This window comes from Echiichthys vipera (assembly GCF_963691815.1).
Source record: "Echiichthys vipera genome assembly, chromosome: 18".
In the NCBI taxonomy this organism is placed as follows: domain Eukaryota; kingdom Metazoa; phylum Chordata; class Actinopteri; order Perciformes; family Trachinidae; genus Echiichthys; species Echiichthys vipera.
In genome coordinates, this window is record NC_139843.1 from 18,546,186 (window position 1) to 18,567,243 (window position 21,058).

The window sequence follows — 21,058 nt, forward strand, 5'->3', positions numbered from 1 at the left end:
GTTTTCGTTTTTTTGTGTGCGTAGTCAATATCAATTTATAGCCTAACAAAACGTTATGCTTATGTACATAACCTATAAACTATTATGTTACATGAAAAATGTATTATTGTCTTTGGTATTTTTGTCACATAAATATGCAATGATGATTGCACAGTATTCAATTCAAATGACTTTATTGGCATGGAAGTTTCTTTCATTATAATAGGCTATAGGCTGTTACCACGTTTATGTGCTACATCTGTGAAAATTGACAAGCTGAGCACATCTGTAAGCTGAGTAGAGTCATGCCTTAACATAAAACAGTCATTTTTTTTTGTGTGGATCTGAACTGTTTTCATTACTTGAGTCTCAAACACACCTGTTGATGTGCAGAAGAAACCGTGTAGAACAATCACACAACATGTTTGATGTGCACATGGGCAGGGAGGTTTCTGTGGTTTCAGTCTCATGCCGGTTGCAAAAATGTAACCAGTGGGTCTGCCCTGGGTAATTGTGGCTTGGCAGTGTGCAACATCACTCGATTTAGAGACTGCAGATGGAACAAATACTTGCTGCCTTCAGATGTGTGTAAAGAGATTCATCAGTGTAAGGAATAGGCTTTCACTGCTAACTGTCATGACAGATAAAGCTTTATTTTTAATGCCACCGCTGGTTGAAAAATCTGCATTTGCATGTTGTAGAATAATTAGACATATAACCAAACTAATTCATTTTTGCACATTCATGTTTCTGTTCAGGCAGCTACAACAGCATCTCAGGAATCCATTTCATTAAATAGAAATTGTCAAATAGAAATGGTCAAAAAGCATCATAAACCACCAAACAGAATTCAGTTCGTTGGCTTGTTTAAACTTTCAGGTGATCTCACAGCACATATTTATAATTGACATTGGTTTTTGACTTGGCTTGTCATCTATAAACACTTTAAAATTGTGCATTTAGCTGCTGAACCTTTTAAACAAAATTGCTGGGGGTTGAGGAGTGATGACCCCGACCCCTACGGTGGGTGATATCACAGATGGCCTACTCATAAAATACACCAAACCAAATCTCACTCCAGACTAGATAGAAGCGGCTGCAGCCCTGATTAATTACCAGGAACTACCAGGGAGCTTATTTTACGTATCTTTTAAGTTTGTGCATGAATTCATTTGTCATTATGTGTTAATCCAATTGAAAGTCACTGGAAATCACTGAAATCAGACTCTTCAAAGGAACAGCAAAATTGGAAAGAGTTTCCATTTAATGTACATATAAAATCAGATGTAAAACTGTGGTTCACATTTGTTTGAAAGTTCAAACTATCTACGAGACGCATCCTGTAAAAGTCAACCGACCAATCCAACATGTAATGCAACATATAACAAAAACGCTTGCTCTACAGTTTTTTTTTTCACTAACACTGTTCACACGCATCACACCTGTACACCCCACATCAGCCAGGATGTGGTAGCCTAGCTCAATCACTTTTTTTTGCAAACAAAACACAAATTTGTATATAAAAGGAAATGGAAAGCAGAGCAAGAAGTGAGATAGCTGGGTTGAGCACATGAAGATATCTCAGTTATCTGTCACAAACCCTCCGTGCGATACATTTACTGTATAGTTGATAAGTGTTTATGTCTTATTATCACATAGATTCTTATTACAGAATCCCCCTGAAGTCCAAAGTATCCACAGATGTGATTAAATAGGGACAATGTTGAACTTCCTGCTGAGGACAGACATGTGGAGGCCTGTTAGCTCTGGGTGATTTTACAGCTCGGGCTGGTCTGAAGCGCTTTTTAAACTGTAGAAACACAAAGAAACATATTAATTGAAACATCATGGCGTTGTCTTTGCACAAGTATAACTTACAGTAGTACTTACTCTTGTGCGTCTCACAATCAGTGCTCCAGCAATGAGAAACAACATAATAATGAACGCGGTCACACTCAGGGCAATCAAGACGAGATCCAACATGTGGATCCTGCATTGTTCCTGGGGATCTCTCTCTGTGTGGAAATAGTGGCAGAAGAAGAAAGTTAAATCAAGGACAAAGTTCAAGCCTTTTTTTAAAATGAATTTGCAATCTTTGTGCACGTTTGAACTCAAATGGCTGGTTCTTTTCACCTCTAACAATAATAATGGTGCCATTGCTGGTCAGGGTTCCGTGCTCTGATTTGAAGTATTCCCAGCTGCAGTAATACAAGTCTGTATCCTCCAGCCCCAGTAGAGACAGCCGCAAGGTGAACCCAAAGCCCTCTCCGATCTGCTGGTCTGCAGTTACGTGAATTCGGCCTTTAAAGTCTGCAGCTGGAGTATTCTTGGTGACTCGTCCGCCTTCCAAGGACAGGTACACAACGTCCCTTTCAGGGTGAAAACGCCTTTGCAGGTTCAAGCCCATGGGGTCAGACAATGAGGTGGAGCATTTGATCTCAGCGGATGAGTTCAGTCTCAACAGAGAGATGGACAAAGGAGCTTGAGAAACTGTCAGGGAGAGATGGATTATTACTGACTGCCTCACCTGAAATCTGCAGTTTAGCATTAAGCAAACTTTTAATGATCATTGAAACGCCACAGGCAATTCATGCAGAGAGCTAATAGATGGTTTCAGACAGTACCTAAGTACATAATGTTCAATTCTGAGGCACTTTTACTTTACTTGAGTATTTCCATGTATGCTTATTTTATTCTTCTACCTCACAACATTTCAGAGGGAAATATCATTCTTTTTTCTCCACTACATTAATCCGACAGTTGCGGTTGGTAGCAGGGCTGTAGTCCAACCTAATCCACAGGTTGGCTGGCCTCGGCTGGCCTTGGGGCCCCAGCCTTTTGTTTAGGGGCCCCGGATTGGCCAGGCTATTTTAAATCTTTTTAATTTTTTAATTTACTACACTAGGAAAACTTGCCTTCTATTGGGGTCCTTAAAAACATTTAAAAAAAAATCAAGTCACTGATTAGATAGATATGGGACACATTTACTCAAACTGTTTACCCAATCATGTGGCCGGGTTCATAAGGTCAGTTTTGTTGTCAATTATACGTCACTCACTGTTAATAGACAGTAAAGCGGCAAAATGTCAGAAAGGAAATAGATAGATAGATAGTGGAGCACAAAAAAAAGAAAAACACAACGACTGAAAGAACAACGGGACCAAGATCTACGAAAGGAAATTCCTGAATTGACAGGATTTTTCAATTTTTCTACCGATAAAGCATGATTAATAATATGGGGGGCCCAAACAAACAGTAGCCTAGGGGCCCATGACCACCTTAATCCGCCCCTGGACACAAGAACTACACTCCCTGATGCGAGAAAGGTTGAGAGTTAAATTGTGTGGTGCATTTAGTTGAACTGATAAAATACAGTAATATGACTTGCCTACATACTCGTACAACTTATACAAAAACAAAGACATTGCATAAACACCACATACATACCTTCCTTTTAATTGAATGATTGTATAGCTTCTCTAGTGGTTTAGTAACTGATGGACTTGCCTGTGACCATGAGGTGACACAGTAACTGTGGTGTGAGAAAATCATTGAGTGCATATATATATTTTGGCTGCATCGCATGTTAAGCGGTCGCTGATTAGTCTGAATGCGTACAGGTTGAATTTTACTTTTCTACTGGTTTGATAAACATGTCAAAGTTTAAGTGATGGCCCAATACATTTAACCTCAGGAGCTTGATTAATTGACTGACTGATTTTGACATGTGGTTCAGTTGATGTTGGTCGTCTTTTAGAGGAAAACTGTTCAGTTGACATGAAATGTCAAACAGTTCCCGGTGCTCTGGCAATTGATCTGTAACTGCAATAGCTGTTTTTCCAAAAGCGTATACAACTGCGTCATCCGTTTGCATCTGAAGACCAGCCCGACATCATGATTCAGGAAGATCATTTATATAAAGACGAAAGAGTATCGGTCCGAGCACCTATCCCTGTGTTTAACTCTTTGCAAAATATGTTTTTTTGTTGTTGTTCATGATAGTTTTTCAGAAAAACTATACATGGAAAGTTGAGAGATAAGAATGATATAACATCTCAATCAATATAATATTGTGATACACACCCCTAACAGTTTGTTACTTTTTATATTTATACTTGACATCATCAACATAGTAAGCAGATAAAATACAACTTTTTGTTAAACCAGTGGTTCCCAAACTTCTGATTTCTTATAAACAATATAGTGTCTACTTGATGCATTCATTGTCACATGTATGTCAGGTGTCTAGGAGCTTTAGCAGTTCCACCAAAGTCAAAAACAGGATGAGGCTGTAAACAAACAGGAAAAGATGACTCAGACTCACCTTTCAAGACATCTTAATTTTTTTGGATCTTAAACCAAAAATGTGTCCAATATTTTCTCTCTTTCACACACACTAACCTGTCCAGGTGCTGAGCATTACCTCCGCAGGCATGCAGAGTAACCCCAACACACAGTTCCACCAGTGAGCCTTCATCTCAGCAGGCTGGGCTGCAGGCCGGAGACCACAGACAAGACGCAGCATGCAGCCTGATTGACTGACAGGCTGACTGTCACATCAACGCTTAAAGAGAGCGCTGTGGTGTACAAAGGAAATGTGACACTGACTCTTGTTGCTTGGTATTTATCAGCTGTGTGTGTGTGTGTGTGTGTTGCATTAGATCAAAGATGTGGAACTGCGAACACATTTTTTACTGCAGAATTGCACTTCTATAAAGTTGTAAGTGCATTTTTGTAGCACTACAAAAAATGTGGCTTGACCCTCCGTCAACCCGCAAGCTTTACCTGAGCCTGAACCACAGCAGAAGCCTATGGCCCGAGAATGATTAAAAACTCATATTTTCACTTTTGTAAAATAAATAAATAAAGTAAAATTTAAAAGCACAGCAAGCCATGTTGTTCGTCAGATATTTCCCTCAAAAGGCACTTACACATTTCCAAACACCAGAAAAAACAGACCATGTATTTTGTAGCAGGCTGTAAACCCATTTATTTCTGCTGTAAACATTCAGCATTTTAACATGGGGAATAGATGAACCCTGATGACATCATCAGGGGTTATTTTCTAAAGGTTAAAGGGGAACTTTTACACATCATAGTCAGTTTAAGGGTTTACAACTACCTATATCCCCCCGCTCTACATCATGTCCTCCACAGCCTGATGGCCTCAGCCCTCCCCCAACGGACACCTCTACAGTGTCCTTCATGCCTGACCTGGTGAGAAGACAGCTGACGAGACTCTACTCTGGTAAAGCTACAGGTCCCGAACGTGTATTTCCCAGGGTGCTGAAAGCCTTTGCCCCCCAGCTGTGTGGAGTACTGAGAGAAAACACCTGTGACCCCTGTCTCCATCCAGGGGGTCCCTGTGGACACTGTAGAGGAGTACAAGTGCCTGGGGGTGTACTTCAATAATAAGCTGAACTGGACTAGAAACGCAGAGGCTGTCTACAAGTGCAATCCAGTGCAATCCTCTTTGCTGTCACATGCTGGGGCAGTGGGCTGAAGGTCGCAGACACCAACAGACTGAACAAACTGACAAGGAGGGCCGGTGATGTCGTGGGGGAAGAGCTGGACCCCCTGACGGCCGTGGCAGAGAAGAGGATGCTGTCCAGGCTCCGGTCTATCCTGGACAATGTCTCCCACCCTCTCTACGACACACTGGCCCAGCAGAGGAGCACCTTCAGCAGAAGACTGCTCGCACCCAGATGCACCACAGAGCGACACAGGAAATCTTTCCTGCCTGTGGTCATTAAACTATACAATGCATCCCTAGGAGAGTCTGTCACCTCCTCTCTGTAATTCAGACTCAACCACAGACAATCTTTGATCATGTTTATACTTCACTACTGTATTCTTTTCTTTAAAATTAAATATGATTTTTTTTGCAATATATGTTTAGTCTGTAAAATATTTGTTGTTTGTATATCTGGAGTTTTTTAAGAAAAATAATTTCCCCATGGGATTATTAAAGTATTTCTGATTCTGATTCTGATTGAGTACAACCACGCATGTGTGTCTTTGATCAATTTTAATCATTATATTTACATGGATCATTATATTTACATGGATCAATCTGTACAGAGAATTATGAAAAAATATAAAATGTGACAGGGTGATTTTTCAGAAGCAGGAAGATACATAGCCAGCAGTGAGGAATAACATGTGAACAGAAAAAATATACCCCCCCCCCCCCCCCCCCCAACACACACACATACACAGATGCTGAAAAACAATGTCACAATTACATCCAGCTCGCTCCTTGGGTCTTGTCCTTCTTGATATTTTTCAGTATGTTTTTGCCACCCTCAGTTCCAAATAGGAAACACAAAACGCCCGAAACAATTAGGATGATGAAAACGGTAAATACGGCTGCTGTCACATGAGGATTGGTGGCCTGTTCAGAGAACCCATCCGAGCTGGTTTTATCTAGCAAGATAAAATACAAATGATCTTCACATGTGGGTTAAATACAATTTGTTCTTTGTGTCCGAACAAGACTTTCAAATGATATAAATTGATAATAATCATCACATACATTTGCTGAAAGACTTTGAGACACGGGAAGCTACTCACTTTCAAGGGGAGGCTGGATAACATGGACTTTGATCACAGGAGATTTAGACCTGCCACAGTCTGTCAGTATGTAAGCGCTGTAATTCTCCTCTTCTGTGACATTTGAGATGGTCAACGACATGTAAGTCGCATTATCCCATTCGCAGTTGTATTTCATCAAGCCACTGTGACATGATATGTTTTCATTGCTCTTATTCCAGCTATAACGTACACCTTTACACTCTTTATTTTCCAAGGAATATGTGACAGTGCACTTTAGTGTCACTGTTTCTCCAGCTAAAACTTGCACTGTTTGGTTGCACTTCAGTGAAACTCCTGGATGAGAAATAAGGTCAACAAAGGATATGTATTTATTTTAATATATTTACAATATACAGTATATGCATTTCTAGTACAAGCAATATAAAATACCTGTTGAGGCAGAGCTTTGAAGGAAAGTAGCTGCACAGAGCAGACTCAAACACAAGCACAGGTAGGACATCCTGGAAATTTTACCGTCTTCAGTAACTGGAAGGTGGAAAAAAAGAGATATTAAGAACGGAAGACCTCTGTACTGTTCTCTCTCAGCCTGGTTGACCTGAACTCGGCTCATCTGATCTTATAGATATGTTAAAGGTAGGGTAAACTCAGGTAGATGAGCTAGGTTAAACAACCAAAAACTATCTTAAGTTCTTTATGTTCTAATTCAAATGAGTTTCACATGTGTCACTTTTGTTCATGTACCTTTCTGATTGAAATGATTAAAAGGATTACTTCAACATTTTTGGGAAATGTGTTTATTTTCTTTCTTGCCGAGATCTAGACTGATCCGTCACTTTTCCCTGAACTATACAGATAAGATCATTCCTACCTCTTAACCACCATACTGTGTGTTTATCTCAAGCGTCAACCTTCAGGGTTGAAAATTGAAGCAAACCCCATGTTAAAATGCCCAACTATACAGCAGGCATGCACACGTTTACAGCCTCTATAGCTAATTTTCTGTATATAATGAAAAGAAATCTAGTGGAGTAGAAGTATAATGTAGCATAAAATAGAAAAAAAGTACCTCAAAATTGGACCTTAGTGCGGCACTTGAGTAAATGTACTTAAGTTACATTCCACCACTGATTGTTTCTTTTACTTATGTAAACATCTTCCACCTCTCTGCATATTCCATTAATCCACCGCTCATATAAAGCCAAGAATGACTGCTGAAGTGTAGAAAAGTAAATAAACCCACCCTTGGACACTCTCTTATAAAAAATATACAAAGAAATAGAGTCACTTACCTCAAAGTATGCTTCTTTCTGATGTGAGCATCAGGGAATGAGTCTCAGGGAAAAAAAATCACTTCAAAAAAAATCTTTCTACCTACATGGCACGCCTGGCACCGGGTGTTGTTGTGACACAAAAACGATCTTGCATAGATTAACTGGTTGAAGGGCAGGAAAAGTGTGTTGGAAAGACAGGGAAGGAGAGGTTGAGGAAAGGTATGAGGGAGGGAAAAATATTGCTCCAAATGGGGTTATGGTCAAATATGAATATATACCTCCTTAAAAATAACTTAATTTTTATCAAAGTAAATCATCATTTGTTTGGCAAAGAAATAGTATATAATGTAAATACTTTCACTTTTGATTCTTTGGCACACGGCAGACCTGTTGACAAGAAAGAAGCCAAGTTTGTTGCCAAGTGACAGTTGGTCTGTGTTTTAGACAGCAATCTCTTCTGCTCCGTCTGTGAGGGCAGTTCACGTGACAAGTCTGTAGCAGGTAATCCCCTGAAGAAGGAATGACTATTTTATGGGTAGAACTGAGGGAGAATCTACTTATTATTGAGCTCCACACTATTAGTGAATGAACAAATTGGTAGCTAAAAAGCTCACTTATTTCCATATTTAAATGAACTGGTTAGAACATAGAATTGTGAGACTGGGAGCCTTCCCTCAGACAAAGCTTGGAAAAAGGCACCACCTCAACAGACACTCAACAATTGAGCCAAGACAGTCTAATATTGCTGTTTGCCATAATGTCAGACTACACCTCATGCATAAAAACGCTCTGTCCTAAGTGAGGAAAAAAAACAACTGTAAAATTCCCCCAAACTACTCCATACTTACATCAAAAACTCTCTGGGTAAGATGAGGTTTCTAAGGAAATGTTGAGCTCCATTTAAAAAAAAAAAAAAACTTCAGACACAGATCAGTTCTTTTTTGTTTTTGTTTTGCTCTGTCCTTGCTCCTGTGTGAGATGTAGAAGTAACTATCACGGCTAACTGTGGAGGCTACATTAAGATCTAGTCTCCTCTTATTTGTGCCAAATATCGTTTTGAATAGTACACCAGTTATTTTGTAAAAAAAAAAAAGGGTTTTGTCATAAGTAAAATACATGTCTATTCTGCACTGCTCACCTGTTTGTCTACAGAGTAAATGTATAGAACTTTTTCGGCCTGGTACATGCAACCCACCAATATAAGACGGATCGACACTTTCTTTTAAGTGTTACTGAAGCTAGTTAGTGAAACATAAACTGATTGATCTCACATATGTTTCTTTTAATTCATTGGAAACGCACTGAATAATAGCTTGATGGAGTCTCTGCTGGTTGCAAATGTTAAAAGCTTTAACTCTACAGGAGGTGGAGGATGTTCATCCATCATTGAAATGAGACAACACTTTCTTTGACACATGTGACATGTAACAAAAACAAAATAAATTATAAAAAATACTAGTCTGTGGAATGGGAAGAGAGATAATGCAAATGAAATCATCTTGTACCATTAAAAAACAATGACCGATTCTTCACTCGGACGGGTAAACCAAACACCTGGCTGGTAGTTACACATAAGCAAACACTCATTAGGGTTGTTATGCGTTATCAGAAGGCCTTTAACCTCTTGAATCACACAGCAGCCGTATTTTCCGTCAACTGCTGAGATAAGACGAGCACACTGTTGCATAGTTATTAATGTGTTTTATAACACGTCATCTTGTCTTTCAGCGAGGAACAGTGGACGCAACTTTAACGCTAAGTAAAACAACATGTTTCATACTGCACAGTTTAGATTCAGAATACCTCAGACTCCTCGAATGAACATTCAGTATCCACAGATTCAGTTCATGACTTCCAATTGTACTTAAGCTTCTTATACATTTCCTTCAGTGGCTTATTGCTCTGTAAATTGACATAAGTAGCTTCACTTGTTACAGACTTCTTCATTTCTCAAGTAAATATCTGATCCTGCACCTAATCTGTTGTTAGCCAGTATCTGCAGCTTATTGACATCAGTCCTTCAGTCCGCATAAAATGTAGACCTGTGTGTTTTTCTGGACTGTGGGCCCTCAGGTTTTTCACAGGGGATCCATCAATTTTAAATACAGACGTCACCCCCCTGTGGCCGAATAGAGGAACCGCACCTATTGCGACTTCACTAACTGGTCTGAAGTGCAGCATGGTCCTTGGCTTGTACTTCATGGTGCCAGCATGGATGATGAGATGGTCCAAGCAGGAATTAGAATCAACCAGAGACAGCCCCCATTCGACTTCCATCATGTCTTAAAAATAGAGCGCATCCCCCCTCTCTTCACCACTGCATGTGTGGGGGCTGTGTGTGGATCTGACTCTGACTTCTGTACTGGGTGTGCAAGAGTGAGCTGGTCTGAGGGGAATCCTGGCCCTGCAGCCAGTCTTGATAGAGGGTGTGCAGGGTGGTGTTGACCTCTGGGAGACGGACTGGCAGGCTGCTGTAGGCCTCCTCCATCTGCTGGACTAGGGCTTTGTCCACCCGGCCTCCTGCATCGCTCTCTGCCTGACCGCGGCCGCTCAAGCACCCTGCCACATCGGAGACACAAGAAGGGCTTACACCACCAGGTTCAAGGTGAAGGGTAGTATTTTAAGTAATGTTTCTTGAACTGGTAGGATATTTAATGAAAAAATAAATCATGTTAGTAGTTGTGGTATTACCTCCTGGGCAGGACAGCACCTCCACCAGCTGGTAAGGCACACGTCCTTTTCTCATTCGGTGAACCAGAGTCTGGATGTTCCTGAAACCGTACACAGCAGCAAACTGCAGCAGAGTTTCCCCATCCCGCTCCAGAGTCACCTCCTGGAAGTCCCGGTTCCTACAAGACCAACACAGTACAAAGGAGGAGTTTTTTCAGAAAATGAAAGTGTGCTAAGGATGACTGGACGTCCATTGAAGCTACAGCATATTCCTGCAGAATAAGTCACAGGGTCCCAGTGTCTCTCACCTGAGGGTCTTGTATGTGATCTCATGGACGTCTAGACCAAAGAGCTCTTTGGCAGCGTGTTTGAAGATGTGTTCCAGAAAGCCTTCAGAACCTCGGCCTTCGTGTCTCACCAGCGGCACGTCTCCACCCTCTCCCAGCCTGCAGAGAAAATACACCCTACTCTGACAAACAGCTTCCATAAAGACAAAGATATGCAATTGTAATTTTAGACATGTAGGCTGGATGGACAAAACTATCATCATGTGCAGTAGCAAAGTATTATGCATATACTGTATATATATATATATATATATAGTATATATAAGTTATTTGCAGTTTCAGAGGAGCAAATACAACAGCATAAGTTAACATAAGTCAAACAGTGTGACAGTGTGAGTACGCCCTTGCTCACATAGCATCACAATCTTTTCCTCACCAAAGACCATAGGATGACAACTAGTCCAACTACTTACACATGGTCCAGTGGAACTGAGTCCAGCTCCTCCACTGAAACCGTCCTCTGCTCCATCAGGTAAAAGATCTCCCCTGAAACATCCAAAACTTACTGTTACTGTATGTTGCTGTACTACTTAATACTTATTAAAAATATTTGTCTTAGTGGCGAAGGTGCAGGATTTGTGTGTTATGTAGTGTGGTGTACATGCACATAGAATTAGGCATGTTTACCGTTGATCTGTACTGTTTAACTTTAATTTAATTCAGCTAGTTAGGGTGTGTATGTGGTCACTGGCCTCCCATACGCCTTTCAAGTGTCTGAGATCCACTGCTATATGAGAAAAAGAGCAAGTGAAGGCTCTAAGATTTCTGGTAACATATGCTCTTACCACCATATTACTGTGGTCTCAGAGACACCAACTCTTAATAATAAAAGCTGTATTTAACATTATTAAGAGGTCAGAACAAACTCAAATAAACATTTGCATGTTTTACTTAGCCCAGCGCAGGGGTGTGCAATATGAAGAAGACTGAACCTGAGGTGAGGACACAGTCCACGTCTCTGGACTCCAGCAGGCTGTTGTAAAACTCCTCTCTGACGGCTTCCAGCTTCTTATCAAAGCAGGGAGCCACAAACACGTGGTAGACTTTCTCTGGACTCAGCTTCTGCTAGGAGACAAGGCAGAAGGAAAAACAACATAAGAAAACTTATTATTAGAATCTGGTGTATGAACCTTTTTACACAACATTACACAACTAGTGCTGTAGTTTTCCTTTCACTAATCTGAATAACAGAACATCTGTTACATCATTAACACATTGGTGACTCGCCTGCTGTTTAGAGAAGTAGTCTTTGACCAGACAGCCCATGATCTGCTGAGGAGACCTGGCTGTGCAGATATGAGGGGTGACCAAACTGCCCAGGACACGCTCTGCATAGCGGATCCACCCTGTACACACATTATGCAAAACTCATGACAAATATTTGAATCCTTCCTGTTTTGCTAATACTATTACAGGATAAACAGTTTAATGTCCACGACAGACAGGATGAAAATCGCCATCACCAAACAATGAGATAGCAGAAAATATTGGTCAATTCATTGATTAGTCAATCTTCAAAAAAATGAATAGCCAAAAATGTTGTAGATTCAGCCTTTCAGCCCTCTTTCTAAAATGACCTGTGGTTGGCCAAAGTATCACGTGATGGTCTAGATTTCCTAAAGCCTGAAGCCGAGCCAAGAGGAGGAGCAGAAGTGTACTTTTATCACAGACCACTTTCATTACAGTATGGTGAAAAGTTGTTATGGATTTTTTTGCTCAGTGATAAAAAAAAAAAAAAGTAAAAAAATAGCATGTAGTCAGTGTCCAAAAGTCCACGACTTGTATTCAATTTACCGTCATAGAAGAGCGATGAAACCAGAAAATAATCACATTTAAGAAGCTGGAATTAGAGAATTTTGACTCAAACCAATGATCAATAGTTGGCAATTAACTTAATAGTTGAAAACTAATAAATTCATTTTTTGCAGCTCTTCTCATGATCCCACTTCCCCACCAAATTCCTCATCTGGAGTTTAACAATGCCACATTTCATGAGAAGTGTCAATCCTACAAACTGTATGAATGGAAGTCTATTTGCATTTGTTCCTGAGAAAAAAACTGCTGTTCTTATCTCTGATGGAAGGGAGTGGTGAAAGAAGAGCTTTCTATCTTTCCCCACCAGCGCACCACGGCTATCTCAACCCTCCCCAGCAACATTAGGTGCATTAGAAGAGAAAGGCGGAAAAGAAAAGAAGGGGCGAGCAGGAAGGGAGTTTCACCTGGGCAGGAGGAGGTGAACAAGGGCATGGCGTGGGAGTCGTGGTGCCTCCTGCGAAACCTCTGAATGAACTCCTTCTGACTCTCCAAGATGCTGAAGCCTGCTGCCAGGGTGGTGTCGAACACATACTGCACCCCTGCAGGGAAAAGCCAGAAAGATGAGAACAGCGGCAGTAATGGCACAGCGACAGCCAGATTGTCCGGGGTGGGCGGGGGAGAATGTCGAGCATCTATGATAGATACCAATGAGTGGTTGGAAATGTCCATACACCAGTCACGAAGAAATGTCTTTAATGGATTCAGGAAAGTACATTTGTGACTTATTATTTAAATGAAAAGTAGCGATTACAATTTAAAACAACAACAAAAAAGAGCTGGTAAAATAAACCTGTTTCTGAACGAAGCTAACAATATCAATCACAGGCACATAAAGCAAATCATACAGTGGACATGCAGACAAATAAAAGGGAAAATAATATAACAAGATCTCAAAATAGTACAGATTAACACAAGTTTTTACGAAATGTTCCGTAACGGGATAGTTAAACAGACCTATATGAATTCTACTTGCTCACCTAAACTCTTGAGGAAGCCACAGAGTTTGTGAGCAGCCTCAGTGATGTCCAGACCAAACTTGACAGCAAAGAAAGGCAGAGACTGTGGGCACACCGACGCCACCAGTACCTTGTGCTTCGACACGTCACATTTCTGACAGGGACAGAGGGACAATGTAGGGTACTGCTCAAAAGTACAATGAGACAACTTCCTGATGTTCTCAGATTTCAGAGACCATGTGGTTGCACACTGTACCTTATTGAGTGCCAGAACTCGCTCCACTTCCTCCAGGTTCTGCTGAGAGATCTTCAGGCTCTCCTCGTCTGACAGACAGCCATCACAGGACAGGCAGGCACTCAGCAGCAGCTGGGAACCCTCATGCACCTTTGGAGGGTAAAAAAAGAGAAGTGTGTTAGGGTTTTTAAAGAAAAACATTTTATATTTTAAAGGGCCTTCCAGTGATTTAGTTCTATACAGAGTCCTCTACTCACAGAAGATAGATTCAGACAAACGGTCAAAGCAAAAGAGATATCTTGCTCCATTAATCATTGGATCCTGCACTTCCCAAGATGCTACTTGACACCATCTTTCCTTCCATGCCTGGTATGTGCACACATGCTTTGAAGTGCACACCATTGTGAAGACGATTTTATAAACTGGAGTGTTTATAGAAACCAGGTTTTTTTCCCCCCCAGACTTTAGAAAGCTCCTCAAGAGCAACGGACGACATTATACAACCGTTCCCACAGCCCAAGTTATCCTCGTGACGGGTAAACTGAATTTAAATGTATGAAATAGGTGCAGTGTCACTTTAATAAACCACCTGGAGCAGGTTGATTTTGCAGATCAGACAGTCAATATTTTAAATCGGTGAGTACACATATACAAACACACAGACAAACACATACGCATTACCTCTCCGTTGACTTCCTCTCTCTCCTCGTGTGCGTTGGCGCCATCCTCACTCAGTTTCTTGTTGCACTGTGTGTGGAAGGTCGATAAATATTAAAGTCATGATTGAAAGCAAGACAGAGAGAGATAGTCTACGTATATAAAACAAGGGGATACTGATGCAGAAATTCACCTGTTTAGTGCAGTTTTCACACTTCTCCTTGCGCTTTGATATGTTGACCTCTGACATTTTACCTCAGTGGTTATCTGTAAATTGAGGGAGATATATAAATAGATAACAGCACCATAAGCTTCCCGGTGTTGATCATTCCCTCACAGCATGTTCCTCCTGAAGCATGATGACTGTGCCTGCAGCCTGCTACTGTGTGATGTTTTGTCCCTCCTCTCACTGTCCCTCTATCCTATCACAGGCAGCTCAGCTTATCATAAACACGACGGCACTATGATGGTGGGAAACTGGCAATGAACACAAACTAGTATCCTGTCATTACAATTTTAATGGCTCAAGTAAATAGTATACACAGTGCAAAGCAAAACAGCCATAACATCACATTGCACACAGCAGCCATCATCATGTGAAAAGTCAAATTATATAATGAATACAATGTGTCACACTCCCCACGCATGGACAGATTACTGAACGGGCCTACCAGGCACAGGCGCCAAAAAGGGGCTGGGGCCCAGGCTCACAAAATGTTGCCAAGATAAAACAACACAAAACGACCACAAAGAGACACTAAATGACTGAAAATAGATGCAAAAACATACAATAAATGCAACATATCAACTACAAACGACTAAAAATAGACGTTAAAACAAGGACAAAGTGCCAAAACGACGTAAAACCACTAAAATGGACACAAAACAACTACAAAGAAAACTAAAATGGATGAAAAAGGGATAAAAAATAACTACAAGTAGACGCAAAATGAGAAAGTTGACAGATTTCTAGTGTGTTGTTAAATGTAGACAGGGTGGGGGCCTCTTACAGCTTTGTGCCCAGGGGCCCAATTTTCTTATAATCCGTCCATGTCCCCACGATGTAAAATAGGAAAAATGTTGACTCTGTGGAGAACATTTTACTATAGCCCGCGATAACTTCATACAAAAATGTTACCTACGTAACGTTAATTATGTACATAAATTATATTTGTCCAACGTTAACGAGGTTCTGCCATTTAAACGTTACAGGCCTTTCTTTCTTATGACAGCCACTGTTTGTTTGACAGGCCCTGTGCTGACGTTACAAGGTCGACTTTGAACTCACCGGACGGTTCCTATTTCACTGCTCTTTCGGACAAAGGCATAGGGGGGAAATGCCGAGAACGGTCAGAAGAAGAGCACTGGCATAAGAAGTCAGCAGCACCGATACCAGCACAGCACAGCAGGTGAACTCAGCACTCTTTATGTTTCCAGGCAAGTCGTCCGTGGGCGGCGTCACTCCTCTGCTCACATGAACCTGCGAGGTTATCTCATAATACCGGTAAACGGTAAACAAACTAGTGCGTTCAAAGTCGGCGGGGTCTCTAGTATTCAAACCAGTCATGAGTATGGGGTATGCACGTCCGACTCCATTGTGTACCCGGTAAACCAAAGGCGCATGCGCGAAATGAGTAGTGGTCCGCTCCGGAAGCTTTGGGTATTTGCCAAACTGTCTGGCGGGGGCATTAAAAATAGATGTTCTTTAACCTTTCGTGGCAGAATATTAACTAAATATGATATTTATAGCGTTAAAAACTCCCGCTGGATCTGAAAGTTTCTCCATTAACAAACACAGCAAGCTCTCCAGGGTTTAAGGCCCACGTTTTGATTTTTTTTTTCACAGTATCTCACAAAAACAAAAGATTAAACCTATATCGGTACAAAACGAAAGAAAGTTTGTTCCGGAAATACCATTGGGTTGCATGAAAACGAAAGGCTCGCATGTCAAACAATTCACAGCCACATATATCTCTTTTTTCTTAAGTGGTTGCGTTTACATCTTTTATTTTGAAGGTGGCGATAAAGTGAATCCGTCCAATCAGAGCAGACGGATCCAGGAAGGAAGTGTCACCCACGGTCGTTGCAATAATATGAACACAACTTCCTTATAATTCAGTTCATGTGTTTCCTTGTACAAATGCTAAATCTTCAAGGCGAAACTTTACAGAAAGAAAGAAGAGTTTAAGGTAAGAGGTATAAAATGTCTCACAGTTGTGATCTTTTTACAGTTGTGGTGAGACAATGGTGTATGGGCAATTATCTTCCATCACATCCATCACCAGCAGGAGCATCTTTCTTGCCTTGTTGGGTTTTCAGATCGAATTGAATGGTAACGTCATCCAATTGTTTTCTTCTCCCTTATCTCTTGTCATATGGAGCCATGGAGATAGTTTGGGTTTCATGTGCTGTGATATTTAGATATCCACCTCTGAGACATCTGCCCCCACCCCAATACAATGGAGGAGCGTGGACTTTTATTCGTGCTGTTCAAAGGGAAAGAGAAAAATATCCAAAATGCAATGATGTCTCTCCAGTAACCTGGTTGGGACTATTTCTTCAGGTAGAAAATCAATGAAAATCTATTCTGTCAGCAACATATCTGGATTATCCTGAGAAACTGTGACATTGTTTCTGGACAGATCATGTCTGAATCAACCTTTATGCTTATTGCATATGGTTTTTCCTAAAGTGGAACACTTGATTAAAGTAATTTAGAATGCAATATACAATCTCTAAACTGAAATAATGAAGACCTTAAAACTAGATTCAGCTGTCTTTAAGTGTCTCCTCAAGACTCAATGCTGATGAAACAGAACCCACTTTAAGGGAGAACTAGGCCCATATTTAGGACTAATACCTGTTATTTCCATCGTCTAAGACAGTCCAAACATGTAAGGAAACACAAAAACATTTCTACCAAATACAAAGCCTAGTGTAGACTAACTGTATTGTCTATTTCTCACCTCAAAGCTTTTCAGACACGTTTAAGTGTGCTGTTAAGCTGTAAAATGAGAAAGATTGTGACCCGTTCTTCATGTTAAAAACAGTCGAGCCAAAACTGAGCATGTGTTCACGAGCAGTCATGGACACTGCGTCAGAGGCTGCTCGACTCGATTGGTTAATTTAGGTCGGCTGTGGTGGACCCTTGCAAATGCCATTAGGAGCACCAGGTGGAGGCAGTGGAACATGATTTTGTTCCAAAAATTGTTTACTGTGAGGATATGGCAAAATAGAGCAAATATAACAAAAACTTTTTTTTTTTATTAAAGTTACCAACTGCAGCTTTAAGCCTGGAGCTTCTTGGGCAACTGGAGTATATTTTTGTTATTTGGAGTTGACTGGCCCTTTATAAGGTAGGGATATGTTCATGTGAAATATGCTTTTATTGTGTGTGAAGTGCAATATTCATATTGTTGCCTCTGTTCAGATGGGATACATGACAGTAGAGGAGCACAGCTCCACCCTGCTTCACCTGAAGAGATCTCCGGGCATTCGTTCCTGGTCTCTTCTTGTCGGTAAGTATGAGTGCGCAAATGTCTGTACAATAAAATATGAAATAAAACATCCCAAGATGTGTTGTCTCTAATAATAAGCCTCTCATTTATATATGCAGGTATAGGATCTGTTGGGTTGGCAGCTGCATACTACAGCTCAGGTACACAAAGTGAATGAATGTAGTCTGTTCATCAATTTGCAACTTCTGATTTACATAACTCTCCGCGTTTGCTTACTGCATCTCATAACCGCTTTCCGTTTATTTTGCATTGTGTTCGGATCACACAGACAGCATCTTGTGGAAGCTTTTCTACGTGACAGGATGTCTGTTTGTAGCCATGCAGAACATGGAGGAATGGGAGGAGGCTGTTTTTGACAAAACCAAGAACCTGATTGAGCTCAAGACGTTCAGCTTGTACGCTTTAATCCTGACGTTATGGAGGAAGGGTCAAGAGAAAGGTCAGTAACACCCCAGAGTGGGTTACTCTGTTCAGCAGTCTCCACCGGCTGTTGGAGAGTCCAGAATCTTAGATCTGCTCTTCCCTCCCTTTTGTCTCTCTCAGTCGTGTTGGATCTGACGCAGCTGTGTGACATCTGCGTCCAGGAAGAGAAGGTTCGCTATTTGGGGAAGGGCTACCTGCTGATGCTGCGGTTGGCTGCAGGCTTCTCCTACCCCCTGACTCAGAGTGCCACCCTGGGGGGACGCAGGTCGGTAGCTGCTGCTGACAGCTCCAACACACGAACGTTATAATCCTCAAGATTTTAGTTCTATCACTTCCATCACCACAGTCCTGAGTATATTCAGCAATAGCTTTTCATTGTATTTGCATTTTGCACACATAGACTGTATAAAAAAAGTTTGCACACCGTCACTGTCGGGTCCGCCTCTCCCACGTAATGCAGAAGACATTTGCTCAGTGTGTCTTAAGAAAACATCATGTGATGAATCCTCTCAGACCAGTTTTTTTGCCTGTGTGGCAAACCAAAGTTGTTCTTTGCACTTCTCGTTTTGCCGCCCCCTCTATTTAATATATATATATTTAATTATAAATAAATAATTGATTATTGTTTAATTATATAATACAGTTTTTTATTATTATTATTAGCGGTTATCAAATAACAACAAAGACCAAAGTTAATTGTTTATAATCATAATGAATCTTTATTCAAGGTAATAAATCCGAACAAGGACACAGTGTGTCATAGATGATTTTCGCCCCATCCCAACATAACTCCTGTTTCCTGGATAATTCAAATGCTTGCTTGCGCTTCAGCTCATAAACTTTTTCTTAACCTGCCACCATTTTCTCACGAATGTCTGATCGTTTATTGTGCATGTGCAACTCTCAACAGAGATGGTAGGGAAGTGAGATGGCTCACTCCTTAGCTACTTCCATCACCAGCTCTGGAAAAGACAATGTGTTTAAGTCTTTTTTCACCACTTGCCCAACTGGAGTAGTGAGTTGCTAGATTTACTAGCCCAACATGTTAGTTTACTTGCCGGGGGCTCGGCGGAGACAAAAGTAGAGCTAAAAGGAAAACGGTCATGAATTTATTCAGTCTTTGCCCACCGATGTCATTGTGACTCCTGAGTTGTTAAAATTGCATCAGAAGTTTTCTTCCTGTCTGATTATTGAATTATACAACAATGCTTTGTCGAACAAACCCAAGATAATAAGGAAATAATATATATAATATATTCATTCATTCATCTTCAACCGCTTATCCCGGGGTCGGGGTCGCGGGGGGTGCTGGAGCCGATCCCAGCTGACATCGGGCGTGAGGCGGGGTACACCCTGGACAGGACGCCAGTCTATCGCAGGGCACATAGAGACGAACAGAGACAGACAACCATTCACACCTACCGGCAATTTTAGAGTCATCAATTATAAATATTCTAATTTTCCTTTTGTTCCGTCTGTTTCCTGTCAGTGATGTTGAGGCGTTGGCTGCGTTGCTGAAGCGCTTTCTGGGGCTGGAGGAGCTGCAGCAAGGCAACAAGCAGGAGGAAGAGTATGGAGAGGAGGAAGATTCTCTGGACAACAGCAGTGGTTCAGATGATGAAGCGGACGAACTCTGATCTATGTAACTTTGGGTGGATTCACTTCGGGGCATTATAGCATTGCCATTGCATTACAGAGGGTGCAGTTTTAGTGATGCCCTCACTACATGTTACACTGTTAGCATGTGCATGAAACCCCAAGGATGTAGCTTCTTTCGGTTTCTCCTCACAGACTTCCTTCTGTATATTTTTTTTAGATGTCAGGTGGGGTTATGGCAGCCTCGGGAGGTTATGGTAAAATAAGTTTTCATGTGAACTGGATTTAATGTTTTGTCATGCAAATGTTTCACGGTTTAGTCAAAGTTTCCTAAAACACTTCCAGGGAATATGGAGAGTAGACTTTCTTCATTGTACTATAAATGCAGCTCTGTGAAGGAATATCATGCCTTAGCTTTTTTGATCTAATTATTATTTGGGGATACGCTCCAGAATACAGATTTGCTGTGCCTTCCTACTGAACTCTAATAAGTGTTTATGTGTGTAAGTGGATAGAAAGTGCTTTCTCCCACAGTCTTACAGACCACCCAGTTGAATATCACCTTACCTTATGCATGTTTAGTCATACCCAGTCCACATGAATGCATGTGCAAACTGTAATCAAGCATGAATGATTTTCACAGCTCAATCAAGAGATAATTATATGTAAAATGTTTGTTGTTGCTCTGTCTTTTAAAACTTATGAACCAAAGACTGAATCTCAGGCAAACACTTTGATGCTTTGGCCAAACTATTTTATTTTTCTGAGCAGTGTATGAACTCGTGGCTGTTAAATGGCTGATGGTGAATGTCATTGAGTTCCACTGGCCTTGAAAGAAAAGGAGATTTTATGTATTGTCTTTGTTTACTTTGATACGTTTGGAGGAATTATAGAAAATGTTTTTAAAACCCAAAGTCTCCTTTTAATATTATTTCCTTTCTTTGCTACAATTAGTGCAATTTACACACACCTCTTGGGTAAGCACAATTGCACATATAAATCAGTCATGTGAGTGCTGGTTGCAAAAAAAGTTAGA

At 40.9% G+C, this 21,058-nt stretch overlaps 2 protein-coding genes and 2 long non-coding RNA genes across 6 annotated transcripts; 1 reads left to right on the forward strand and 3 right to left on the reverse strand.

Annotated features, from left to right (window-relative positions):
- Positions 1-1,279: 1,279 nt before the first annotated feature.
- Positions 1,280-4,538, reverse strand: LOC310961257. Its single transcript, XR_014593628.1, has 4 exons — positions 4,381-4,538; positions 2,113-2,469; positions 1,870-1,994; positions 1,280-1,789 (listed from the first exon to the last, which is right to left on the reverse strand). It is a non-coding gene; the product is annotated as an uncharacterized lncRNA (long non-coding RNA).
- Positions 4,539-5,992: 1,454 nt separating this feature from the next.
- LOC310960875 lies at positions 5,993-7,896 on the reverse strand. The gene is made up of 4 exons (XR_014593614.1): positions 7,824-7,896; positions 6,964-7,059; positions 6,553-6,867; positions 5,993-6,405 (listed from the first exon to the last, which is right to left on the reverse strand). It is a non-coding gene; the product is annotated as an uncharacterized lncRNA (long non-coding RNA).
- Positions 7,897-9,486: 1,590 nt separating this feature from the next.
- narf (nuclear prelamin A recognition factor) lies at positions 9,487-16,020 on the reverse strand. Its single transcript, XM_083932276.1, has 12 exons — positions 15,774-16,020; positions 14,679-14,752; positions 14,510-14,575; positions 13,850-13,978; positions 13,615-13,747; positions 13,042-13,176; positions 12,050-12,168; positions 11,755-11,887; positions 11,236-11,308; positions 10,784-10,921; positions 10,497-10,654; positions 9,487-10,364 (listed from the first exon to the last, which is right to left on the reverse strand). Exons 2-12 carry the CDS (start codon positions 14,733-14,735, stop codon positions 10,117-10,119), a joined length of 1,389 nt encoding a protein of 462 aa, XP_083788402.1. The 5' UTR covers positions 14,736-14,752; positions 15,774-16,020; the 3' UTR covers positions 9,487-10,116.
- A 551-nt stretch (positions 16,021-16,571) lies between these two features.
- Positions 16,572-20,930, forward strand: cybc1 (cytochrome b-245 chaperone 1). Of its 3 annotated transcripts, none has more exons than XM_083933160.1 (7): positions 16,572-16,674; positions 17,758-17,841; positions 17,916-18,003; positions 18,102-18,143; positions 18,272-18,442; positions 18,547-18,691; positions 19,916-20,930. In XM_083933160.1, exons 3-7 carry the CDS (start codon positions 17,916-17,918, stop codon positions 20,061-20,063), a joined length of 594 nt encoding a protein of 197 aa, XP_083789286.1. In that variant the 5' UTR covers positions 16,572-16,674; positions 17,758-17,841; the 3' UTR covers positions 20,064-20,930. The 3 variants fall into 3 exon arrangements, with proteins under 3 accessions (XP_083789286.1, XP_083789287.1, XP_083789285.1); XM_083933159.1 differs by having other exon boundaries at positions 16,652-16,817; XM_083933161.1 differs by lacking the exon at positions 17,758-17,841 and having other exon boundaries at positions 16,584-16,674.
- Positions 20,931-21,058: the final 128 nt, after the last annotated feature.